Source organism: Anabas testudineus, chromosome 11 (assembly GCF_900324465.2).
Source record: "Anabas testudineus chromosome 11, fAnaTes1.2, whole genome shotgun sequence".
Lineage (NCBI taxonomy): Eukaryota > Metazoa > Chordata > Actinopteri > Anabantiformes > Anabantidae > Anabas > Anabas testudineus.
The window spans coordinates 3,884,628-3,896,359 of record NC_046620.1 but is presented as its reverse complement, the minus strand read 5'-3'; the positions used below and the strand labels follow the sequence as shown (position 1 = coordinate 3,896,359).

The 11,732-nt window shown below is 42.4% G+C and overlaps 1 protein-coding gene across 1 annotated transcript; it reads left to right on the top strand.

Moving 5' to 3' along the window:
* Positions 1–743: 743 nt before the first annotated feature.
* On the top strand, positions 744–11,022 carry brd2a (bromodomain containing 2a). Its single transcript, XM_026347372.1, has 12 exons — positions 744–2,853; positions 5,389–5,695; positions 6,034–6,171; positions 6,358–6,508; positions 6,643–6,842; positions 6,964–7,515; positions 8,149–8,277; positions 8,391–8,582; positions 8,700–8,971; positions 9,130–9,449; positions 9,570–9,698; positions 9,838–11,022. The coding sequence occupies exons 1-12, from the start codon at positions 2,822–2,824 to the stop codon at positions 9,963–9,965; spliced, it is 2,550 nt and encodes an 849-aa protein (XP_026203157.1). The 5' UTR covers positions 744–2,821; the 3' UTR covers positions 9,966–11,022.
* Positions 11,023–11,732: the final 710 nt, after the last annotated feature.

Genomic DNA, 11,732 nt, shown 5'->3' with positions numbered 1-11,732 from the left:
TAGCAAATTACAACCTAGTGAGGTAATATGATAAATAACATATTATTGTAAAGGTTAAGAGTGCAATTCAGTTTTCAACCAGTGTGCCATGGACAGAGCCCAGTGATGTGATGCAATTCAGCTGAACAAAGCTCTATTTTGGAAACAAGCAATATAATGTTGTGGTTATTCAGAAATGTTAACATTTCCATTATCACCTGTAAACTAATCAAACTTTCAATGGCTTTTATACTGTCATCCACTGCCTGTGGATAAATTAAATTAGCTTATTTTTTCATGTTAGGAATTAATGCTGGAGTCTGTCTAAATTATAAGAAACTTTCTGAAAGGGATGTCTTAAGTAATCAAGAAACACAATGAAGAAAATATAGTGGAGTAGTGGTGTGCTTAGGAGTAGAGATAGATAGATAGAATGTTCTTTGAGAATAAAGTCTTTTGGTGTGTGCAGGACACTGCTACAGACTTTTACACACTTATCTTCACTTGTAATCCAAGGGTGATGCAGATAACAAACTAGTATAGGCCTATTATTCTTTATTTATGCCAAATCCGGAGCCCATGTGTTTATCTCCTTTTACCCTATTATAACCTGGAAACCAAAACATTTCTTCTGCAGCTGGATCCCACCTCTTTTCCAGGAATAAACGCCACCTCAGCTCATTCATCATAAAAAACAAACCTAACTAAACTGCTCCAGGATCAGTCTCCTCCTGCACAGCTGGCGACGCGTGTTCATGTCAGGGACGCATGCGCAGTGCGTCGTGTTGTGTAACACCGACAGAGCTCGACGGGAAGCGTCACCATCTGGAGAAAAACACGTTTCTGAGCGCTGTGAGACAAACTGAGAAACATGACCTGAGCGACTTTGAGGGAATCTGGAGGATTATTACAACCATAGAGGGATTACAAAGCAGGAAGTCTGTGAAATAATAATCAATTATACTAGAATCGATGTCGTCACGTGGTTGAGATTGACCAATGGGAGCGAACCAAATCCAGCGGAGAGTATGTTCTTTGTTGGGAGTTTTTCCAACTTTTCCCCAAATCTGAGCCTAAAACTTCGTTAAAATCACAAAGTGTGGATGTGGAGATGACATTTTTATTAGAATCGATGCGGAGACTTTTATTTAAAATGTGTGTTTTTGCGCAATGCCACGTGTTCGAGTTTCGATCAGGCTCGTTCTCTGGTCACATGACTCCCCCTCCCCCACCCGGCGCAGGGAGCCGGGGAAGAAGAAGGCGGACATGTTGGAGGGAAACGTGCTGCTTAAAAAGTACCGAGGTGGAAGACAAGAAGATTATTTCAAGAAAGGTTTCGCATTATTCTGGGATTTACCCGTGTTTTATTTTAAATTCAAGGTTTCTATGTCACACCTTGAATACATTTATATTTATTTTTTCTTTTGGATAATTTAACTTGTCCTTTTGAAACATGGTTCTTTTGTGTTCAACAGCGTCGAATTGTAAACACTTTAAGTGATAATTTACATTTTAAGGAATTAGTTTTTACTTTTATTTGAGTGACATTGTGGGGAATTTGTAACCTTGGTGTGGGGGTTGGGCGCATGTGGTTAGGTAACCATGTTGTTTTATAGTTAGCTCGTTTTAATTGTTATTTTAGAGACTTAACTTTGTATTTTTTGTGATTATATACGTTTTTAATTTGGTTAAACTTTTATTTTGTAAACTGTTAAAGGTCAGGGCATGATTCTATATTTCCTGACTCATGTTAGATTACATTAATTTTTAATTGATTTTAGTTTTAATTAGTGCTGTTTTACAGGTGTTGATTGGGTTTAATTGGCCTTTTAATCAAATGGAGTGAGGTCAGTGAGGAAACTGCTGTGTCATTCAGTGGATAGTTAAACCTTAAGGTGTGGTCCTTTTATTTTTAGTAGTACGTTATTTATAGTTGTGGTTGTTTATGTAAATAGACTTTCAGCCTCTTTTATTCTACATTTTAAGTTAAATTGTAAACTTCATCTTTGTGCTGTTGATCTGAGAGCAGTTGAGGCCTCGTCTGGTTGTTCAGCAGTGTTCCTGGATGTTGGCTTTTCCACCAGCAGATGAAGGTTGTTCGGTTCTGTTGTGTTTGTAACCGCATTATAAGGCGTTTTGTGGGTTTTTATTTGGGTTTTATCGCTTTAATTGTGAATAATTCGGTGTTAACGTGTTGTTTCAACATCCTCAAAGATGGCGACCGGGCGTCTCTTTGAAAAACAGAAATGCGGATGTTCTGTAAGTAGCGAGCTCGTGGGGGCTCCTCACGGACGCGCGTGACTCGTTCAACAACCAATGAGCGTCTTGGTATTCGCCCTGGAAGCCCGCGTTTCATCTGGACTGACCAATCACCGTCTCTGCTTTGCACACGTTGACGTAATGTAACAAGATAAGCGGGAGGGAGGCGCCGGCGCTTTAGCATGTTGTGAAGGGTTATGTAGCAGAGCTAGCTACAGTTAGCATGTCGGTAATACTGAGCAGCCGGGTTCAGTGCTGTTGTGCAATTTACTTGACGGACAGTTAAAATCATGGGAACAGGTTGATCCGACGGTCCGCGAGGGCTACATCAGGTTCCTGGGGTGTGGTAACGTAGACGGACAGCGCCAACAGCAAATAGGAACCGAGAGGGCGTGGACCTTCTGAGGCTGTCTGTCCAATAGGGTAAAGGGTCGCTGTATAAAAGAGCGGGTGCAGTCGCATCGTCGCCATTTCACCGAAGCAGATGAGAAGGAGCTCTTCGCGGCGGGCAGCGGAGCGAACTGACGAACAGAGACGGGTCCTGGTTTCAGTCTAACTTAAAACAGAATCCGGATCCATCCTCATGGATATGGCTGTTAACCCGCCGCTTGACAGGTATCTACCGGTAAAATTGACTCTCAGCTTTTCATCAGAGGGAATATTTGAAATATTAGTTATTGAATTTTCCCCCCGAAATGTCGCTGCTGAGAGTCCGTGTTTGCTTAATGCAAGTGGAAGAAAAAAGAATGGACGTTTGATGTTCTCAGGAAGAAGTTGGTCTCAGCGTTAAAAGGGATTTGAAGTGAAATTCACGTTAAGGACATAAAATGTGTTAGTGGGTTGTGGGCAGCTGCGACTGTTGATCGCACTACGCCGGCGCCATCTTCGGAGCGTTCCTGCCGTTGGCCGCGCTCTCCCGCTGCCTGGCTGTGCTAGCACTGCTAGCATTAGCTTAGACAGTAGCTTTACCGCCCTTTGTGGGTCTTTGGTTGATTTATTGACACGTTGATCTGCGGGGACCGGTACAAAGAATGGTGAAGTTTATCGTTGGCGACTGTCAGGAACATAGTTTTGACTAATATGAGGTTAGCACGACTAGTCGGTGAATACAGACGCGGGTCCCGCCGGTATTTTAGCTTGTTTCTGTTCACCGGTGGTTTGTTATTGTAGCCATGTGACGGTCAGACGATAATGTCACTGGGACGTGGGTATTATTAAAGGGCTCCATTGAATAAATGAATAACAGTAAGGACACATGTTGTTAATGTCCACGAATGGAAAGTAGTGTTTTATTTTGAAGTTTGGGGTTTTGTGTTTTTAGTCGGTTGCCAGGTTACAGAGCTCAGTGTCACTCAAACCCATCTAGCGCCACTGTAAACTTATTTTTACGTTTATTTTTTTCCATTAGCATTTTACTACTTTGTCAATCCAATTTACAGCCACCTTGTTCTAGTGATGTTAATGTTATGTATATGATTATTTTTCCATTTTAATAATAAAGTACACTAACTGTCAAATGTGTTTCCAAAAGTTGTATCATTCAAAACAGCTTGCTTTAGCACAACAAATTCAATGCTTATAGCCTTGCATACATACATGTTAATATATTCTGTTAGATACATTGTCAGCTAAGTTAACTTTCTATTATATAATTTTTAAATTTATGTGCCTTGTTAAAATTTCTCCCTAGGGGTTTTTTTTATAAATCTAAGCTTGATGCACATACAGAATTGCATTAGATGCTTTAAAGTAACAGACACTAAATATTATGTTGGGGAGAGGGCATTAAAATTTTTGATGGTGTGTAATTAGTGGACAAATTGTCTTTAGTCCTTGATGGGAAATTGTTTTACAGCACATGACCCAAAATGTCCCCAAGAACTCAAGATCAAGTTGTGCTTTGCAGGTAATGTGTCAGTAGGTCAGCAGAGAGGGGAGTTCATGTTGTGAGTGCCAGAGGGAGATTCTAACATTTACCGACATCAAAACCTAAACAATGTTGGTGTTTTTGTCAAATTTAAGAATAAATGGAGAAAAACTGTTCACCTCCAACTCTGTTGCATACTATGAAGTCTACTTTGCATACCCCTTTTCTGTTGTATTTTAGTTGTACTTACTGGTTTGTGACAGTCATGCTTGGCTGAATGCCGCCCTTGTTTTGAAGGCGGAGGAGGGCGGTGTTTGGCATCTGCATCTTGTAGACATTAAAGATGCAGGCATCAATAAAATGGTAGGTAAGGTAGGCTTTCAGAGATGTTGCAAATGTCTTTTTGCAGTGTTAAAACAAGGAACAACTGTAGATGTTACCAGAATACCCTTACTAATTTAAGCAACCAAAGCCATCATCTTGGGTCTAGAGCAGTAGTTCAGTGAGCGATGACTTCAGAGGGTGTTGTCGTCAATGCTGAAGGTGCATAAAAGGTTACTTTAAAGTTAATATATTAGTAAGCCAGCCTGAGACATTACTGAGCGTGTTTAAGGCAGTTTCGTGAGTAAACCATGGAAGCGTCTAGTAGTTTCTGTAACATGGCAGCTGAAACTCCACCCACCATGCTGTGAGAGAGCAGTTGTTTCTGCAGGGAAGTGGGGGGTGGGTGGAGTCTGTAACAGACAGAGGAGGAAGTGATAGGATAGGCATGCCTGTTCTCTGGGGACTGGGAGTGCTGATCTGGCAGGGGCGCATTCCAAGTCAAGCTGATGTGTGCTTGCTGAGTAATCTATAGAACTTGTGACGCAACTATGACTTCTTTATGAGGGGTGGTTTTTGTCAGTTGTAGGATAATCAGGATTAGAGTTTGATAGGATAACAACAGTGATGTACCAACAAGAGGACACCATTGTATCTGGAAACCAAAATAGGATAATTAGCTTTCATATTAATCCTCTAAGCTTTGTTGGACAGATATTAGATGTTCTGCCAATACTGAGACACAAGATAGTTGTTGCTTTTCAAAGATGCATTTAGATTGTAGGACTTTGAATTGATCCTTAGTAGCATTGTTCATATGGATAAAAGACTACAGTCATAGTGCATAGTTATGCATGTTATGTTTTGGTTGTTATAGTCATCAGTATGATGGTTTTGTTGAGATGAGGACCTAGTGACAGCTTGCAGTAAGAAGCTTGTTGGTTTTTCACCTATCTCTACAGCTCCTTTGGCGGGCTTGACGTTGGGATAATGGGAGTCACAACAATGGACCAGGGTTCTGGCGCAGCTGGAAAACGCATCCGAAAACCCTCACTGCTTTATGAGGGCTTTGAGAGTCCTGGGATGCCTCCTCTTAGTCAGACTGTCCATTCAGGACCACCACAGCCCCCAGTGAAGGACCCCAACCGCCAGGGAAGGATGACCAACCAGCTGCAGTTCCTTCAGAAAGTTGTTCTTAAGTCTTTGTGGAGGCATCACTTTGCCTGGCCCTTCCATGAACCTGTTGATGCACTCAAGCTCAACTTGCCTGTAAGTGTGAATGGTAAAACATTTGACATTATCAGCTTAAAGTGGGGGGGCTATCACTCCGTTAGTGAGATAGAAAGCCAGCAGGTTTCCATCTTAAAGTTCAGACTCTTAGCAGTTAGTGATAATGTCCCCCTAGTCGCTCCCCTCACATAACTGATGATGTTAAACAGTTGCCTCCCAATGTTTTGTTAGACCTAATGTTGATTAGTACAGTTTACCTACCTTACAGGTAGGTAGCAACTTATTGGGATGCTTTCGTCTATTATGTCTTAAGTAGGTAGTTTAGTGAAATGGCGATCATCTTTCCTTCTCCTGAAAGTGTCTCTGTCTCCCTCCAGGACTATCATAAGATCATCAAGACTCCCATGGACATGGGCAGTATTAAGAAGAGATTAGAAAATAACTACTACCGCAGTGCTAACGAGTGCATGCAGGACTTCAACACCATGTTTACCAATTGCTATATTTATAATAAGGTAAGATGTGTGTAAGATAATGTTTTCATGCAAGCTGCTGGTAACTGCTTGTAGTCTGTAGGCCTACATGTGGTATACATGCATTGCAATGCTACTGTACTATTGTTTACATAAAAGTTTTACCTTTTTCAATAAAACGTTATCTTTCTACTAATCTAACCATTTTGTCTAAATGTCGTTCTGCAGCCCACAGACGACATAGTGCTCATGGCCCAGTCTCTGGAAAAGGCATTCCTGCAAAAAGTAGCCCAGATGCCCCAGGATGAGATAGAGTTGGCTCCTCCTCCTCCCCGGAGTAAACCTGGAAAACCAGCCAAAAAAGGCAGAGGCAGTGCAGGTGAGCACTGAGTACTTTTAAAGTCTACATTCTCCATAAATGATAGTTTACTGCATAGACACATTGATATGAGCATGGATACTTTGAATGAAATGTATTTTTTCTAAATCTCTGTCCAACTATCTTTCTTCTAGTGTCTGGAGGAGTGACCACTGCTCATCAGGTCCCAGCTGTCTCCCAGTCAGCATATTCACCTCCCACCCCAGAAACACCAGACTCCATCCTCTCAACCCCCCCACAGACAATTGTGACCAAGAGCCTTCCCCCTACCCTTCAAACCGAACCGAGCATCCCAACCATTACTAGCCTGCCTCCCACACAGCCCACTGCTAAGGTAATGGTTCACATCAGAGATCTTGTATTTGTTCAGTCAGAATTTAACAGTTTGGATCAAATGATTCAAGACCACAGAATAAAGATCTGACTGGTTCTGATACATCCTCTCTTAACCACAGAAAAAAGGTGTGAAGAGGAAAGCGGACACAACCACCCCAACCACTGTAGCTATGCCCATCATGAGCACCATGGGAGTCAGTGGCATCAGCCTGGGGATGGGTGGTGGACACGACTCACCCCTCACCCTCACTTCTCTGGGTGTGGACCACAACTCCAGCTTGGGGATGAACCAAGGCCTCAGTCTCAGTCAGGGCATGGGGATGGGCATGGGTTTAGGAATGGGGATGGGGATGGGCATGGGTTTGGGAATGGGGATGGGCCGTGGAACAGTAATGATGAGTTCCAAAGCAGGGGGGGGCAGAAGAGGAGTGAGTGGACGACCCATCAAGCCACCCAAGAAGGATTTACCTGATTCTGTACAGCCGGCATCGGTGCGCCGCAGCAAGCTGAGTCCCCAGCTACGCTACTGCAGTGGGGTCCTGAAAGATCTGCTGTCAAAGAAGCACGCAGCGTACGCCTGGCCCTTCTACGAGCCTGTTGATGCCTCCTCACTCGGTCTTCATGATTACCATGACATCATAAAGCAGCCTATGGACCTCGGCACCATTAAGGTACTCCTCTTAGAAATACACACAGCTAAGGATTTGTGAGCAAGGTGTTTTCCAGTTGTAAACAGTAGCAAGTGAAGAATGAAAACATGGAAACGCTGTCACATGTTGTTTCCAAATGTATATTAAATGTAAATAATAATATCAACAGACACATATGCAGCCTGCACTGTCAGCATTTCACTTATACATGACTCACTGTGACTTTACAGATCCACAGCTGAATGTCTTTACACCTATTATATGTGTGATAAAAGCGAATAAACATAATGAAATAAAAATAGTTTCAATTTACCTGTAAAATGAGCACAAACATCCTGTGTCTCCTAGAGGCTTCAAGAGTCTCACGCATTTTATTAGTGGCTCCTTGACGTCTATAAATTATAAAATCTCATAGATATCAGATGGAGATCAAATTCCTTTCTTGTCTAGAGTGCACCTACCGCTCACAGGAGTACACTGATGTTCAAAATGTGTTAATTATTATATTATATTATATTCTGATGGCAGTTTTAGTGCTAAATACTAAGATTTTACTTACCGATTTTTACACACCCCAGTTGATCAGATACTTGCTTTTGTTTTTTTAAATAATACAGTATTTGGTATAAATCTCTTTTCTGTTATTGTCTTTAGCGGAAGATGGACAGCAGAGAGTATCGTGATGCCCAACAGTTCTCTGCTGATGTTAGACTGATGTTCTCCAACTGCTATAAGTACAACCCCCCTGATCATGATGTGGTGGCCATGGCCAGGAAACTCCAGGTACTGTTCTTATTTTAGTGACATGATTTAAGAATTGTCTGTTGTGTTCAGTGAGCAATTCACTGCTGCTATTTTCAAACCAGTTGACTCAAATACTCTTTTCTCCTTTTTAGGATGTCTTTGAGTTCTGCTTTGCCAAGATGCCAGATGAGCCTCCAGCACCACCTAGCTCCTCGTCGTCTTCCTCCTCCTCTTCATCCTCATCTGAGAGCGAGCTCAGCAGTGAAAGTGAGGAGAGTGAGAGCAGCCCCAGCTCTGACTCTGAGGAGGAGAGGGCAAACCGGCTGGCAGAGCTTCAGGAACAGGTTTGTTCTTTGTTTCATACACATACACAAATCAAAGCTTGAACCAGAAATTGCACAAACTGTGCTTCATTCTTTCTTCAGTTTTGCTTCATGCCCTGTATCTTTGTCCCCCTTCAGCTAAAAGCTGTGCATGAGCAGCTCACTGCACTGTCCCAGGGCCCCATCGTCAAACCCAAGAAAAAGAAAGAGAAGAAGGACAAGAAAAAGAAGAAAAAGGTAGAAAAAGAGAAGCATCGGCGGGTAGAGGAAGAGCCACCACCTATAAAGCCGGCCAAGGCCCCCAAAATCATCAAAACTCCAAAAGCCAAGACCAACCGAGCAGTTAACCCAGTTCCTGTTCCTGCCATACCGATTAAAAAAGCTCCAAGCAAGAAAAACAACAAGAGCAAGTGAGTACTGACCCCTACTGGACAATGTTGGAACTGATAAGGTATAAGGCACATGATGTTTACATATTGTTATGGATTAATGATAATTCATCATGTATTTTACCATCCCTCAGTCATCTTCTAACAGTCTCCCCCTCCATCTCCTTCTCTTCTGTCAGATCCAAAAAGGCTGGTATGATGTTTAACATGCCTCAACCAGTCCATGATCCCATAGTGAGTAATTTCGACTCTGATGAAGAGGAGGACACGGCACCAATGTCATACGATGAAAAGCGCCAACTCAGCCTGGACATCAACAAGCTGCCTGGTGAGAAGCTGGGCCGTGTTGTTTACATCATACAATCCCGCGAGCCCTCGCTCCGAGACACCAACCCCGAGGAGATCGAGATCGACTTTGAGACGCTGAAACCGTCAACGCTGCGGGAGCTGGAGAGATACGTCATGACTTGTCTGAGGAAGAAGCCCCGGAAGCCGTATGGTTAGTAGAACACATTTTGTATGTATTCATATAAATGTATTCAGTGAAAACCATCAGCTGTGGAGCTTTGATAGAGTTGTTCAGTTCACCCATCTCACATTGTTGCTTGTTTTTATGCAGCAAGTAAAAAGAACAGTGCTGGGAAATCCCGGGAAGAACTCGCTCTGGAGAAACAAATGGAGCTGGAGAGAAGACTGATGGACGTCAGTGGTCAGCTCAACTCTGGGAAGAAGCCTCCTAAAACCAAACGTAAGTCCTGGTCTGTGTTTACAAGTACGAGTCTGTGAGTGGGAAATATTCATTAATACTAGTTCTTACAAGTGTTTCTGTTGATGGCGACAATTGAACCTTCTGTTATCTTGACAACGTCTTTGTTTGTTTTCTTCAGCAGAGAAAGCTGCTGCAGAGACCCACACCCAGCCGTCGCGGCTCAGCGCCAGCAGCTCCTCCTCAGACTCTTCTTCATCATCCTCTTCCTCCTCATCTTCAGACACAAGCGAATCAGACTCTGGCTGAGCAGCAGAGGGTTTCTGTGTTAAAGGGTCATGTGAGGGACCCTGGGTGTTTCGCTTCCCACTGAGTGGACTGAACTAAAGTAGAGCTACTGATGATGGAGCTGCAGGCGGATCAGATGGCACCAGGGAGGAGATCAGGCTCTACAAGTGTCCAGCTAACAGAGAGAGAGAGAGATGGGGCTTTCCCTGCACTCAGCTTATTTATCCAGTCCTGGACACAGAAAACAGGAGGAGACTCATTCCTGCCGTCGTGTGGAGACCTGGGCCTCGTTGGGCCGAGCGGGGGAAGCTTCATCTCCTGCAAACAAGGAGAAGAGGAGTGCATGCGTTGGAGGGATAAGGGTGCTAGAGCCAGAATCTGTGTTGTTTCTGGAGATAATTTCCCTTCTTACCGTGTTCCCTGTCTTTATGCTGTATAGATACGGTGTACAGTTATATAAATATCTATTTTTCTTTTATAAAGAAGCATTTTATGGAGCTAATTTATTCCCACATTCTGGGAAAGAAAAACTGGCGTTGGTGGAGTTGTTTTACTTTTTGTTTAGGTTTTTTGAGCGACACAGAGGGGAAATGTGTGTGTGTGTGTGTGTGTGTGTGTATATGTCTGTATGTATGAATGTGTCGTGTGTGTGTGTGTGTGTGTGTGTGTGTGCGCGTTTGCATGCGCGAGTGCGAGATCCAGCACCATAAGTGCAACCTTGTGAAGTTCCTCATAGTTTTGACGCAGGCGTTAAAAATCGGTCTGCACTCAGAAGCACCTTGGTTCAGTAGAATACAGAATGCATGCAATACAGAGGAGCTGACAGAAACCTGCATACTCATGTACTACTTTACTGCATCCTTGTGTACTCATGTACTTGTTTGAAAGAGTTGGCCACTGTACAGAAATGTGACATCGTTATACATAAGTCTAAACGTCGATATTTCTGTTCCCATGTCGGCTGTGTCTCTTTTTTTATCCATTTCAATTTCTCTGTAAGCGTGTTGCTTTTTTCTTGTGACCAATCTGCGAATAAATTGTGAGGACGTGTCTCGTCCACTCACTCTTGTCCACAGAACACGTTGGTTCTTTTGATTTATTCTGGTTTTCACGAATCGTCAGATAAAACTTCAGTGTTTCAAGATGCAAGAAAAATGTTTTGTTGGTTGTTAAATCTGAATTTTCAGTGAAGTGAGTGAAACCATGTTTGGTTTATTTCCCATGAACCATCACCTGTCACCATATAAGAAAAACTGCTGCTTCTTTAAAGCAGTTTGGCCTTCGAGATCTACGGCAGCTTAAAGTTTTCTTTCTGTATTAACTGAGTTTACTTCTTTGTGTGATTTAAACATTAGTATTACTAGTTTGGGATGTTCTTACCAGTAACTATAGAAACTGGACGATGAGAAGAAGGTAAAATAAAATTTAAAATGAAAATCAATGAGGCTGAAAATCATCGAAGCTGCTTCTTGAAATTTAGGATCCAGAAGACAAAAAAAAGGGTTGTTTTAATGTGTGTGATGATGATGATGATGATGGTGCACTGTTTGTGATAATAAGGATGATGATTTGTTTTGGTGGTACGACTAAAGGATTTAGTGATTTTAAATAAGGTGTGTATCATTTATTTCTTTATCTTTTAATCGCCTGGTTTGAGATTTGGAGTATTGTATGTTTGATTATTTATTTAGCAGGAATCTGAAAGGAGATACTTGTTTTTCTTAATACTATAGTTAATCGAGATCTTCTACAGATGAACTGTCAGGATTGTGGAAGTGTACATAATTT

Coding starts and splice junctions, on each gene's coding strand:
- brd2a (XM_026347372.1), top strand. CDS start 2,822: ATGGATATGGCTGTTAACCCGCCGCTTGACAG. Junction 6,509..6,642: donor AAAAGGCAGAGGCAGTGCAG/GTGAGCACTGAG, acceptor TCTTTCTTCTAG/TGTCTGGAGGAGTGACCACT. Junction 9,450..9,569: donor GAAGCCCCGGAAGCCGTATG/GTTAGTAGAACA, acceptor GTTTTTATGCAG/CAAGTAAAAAGAACAGTGCT.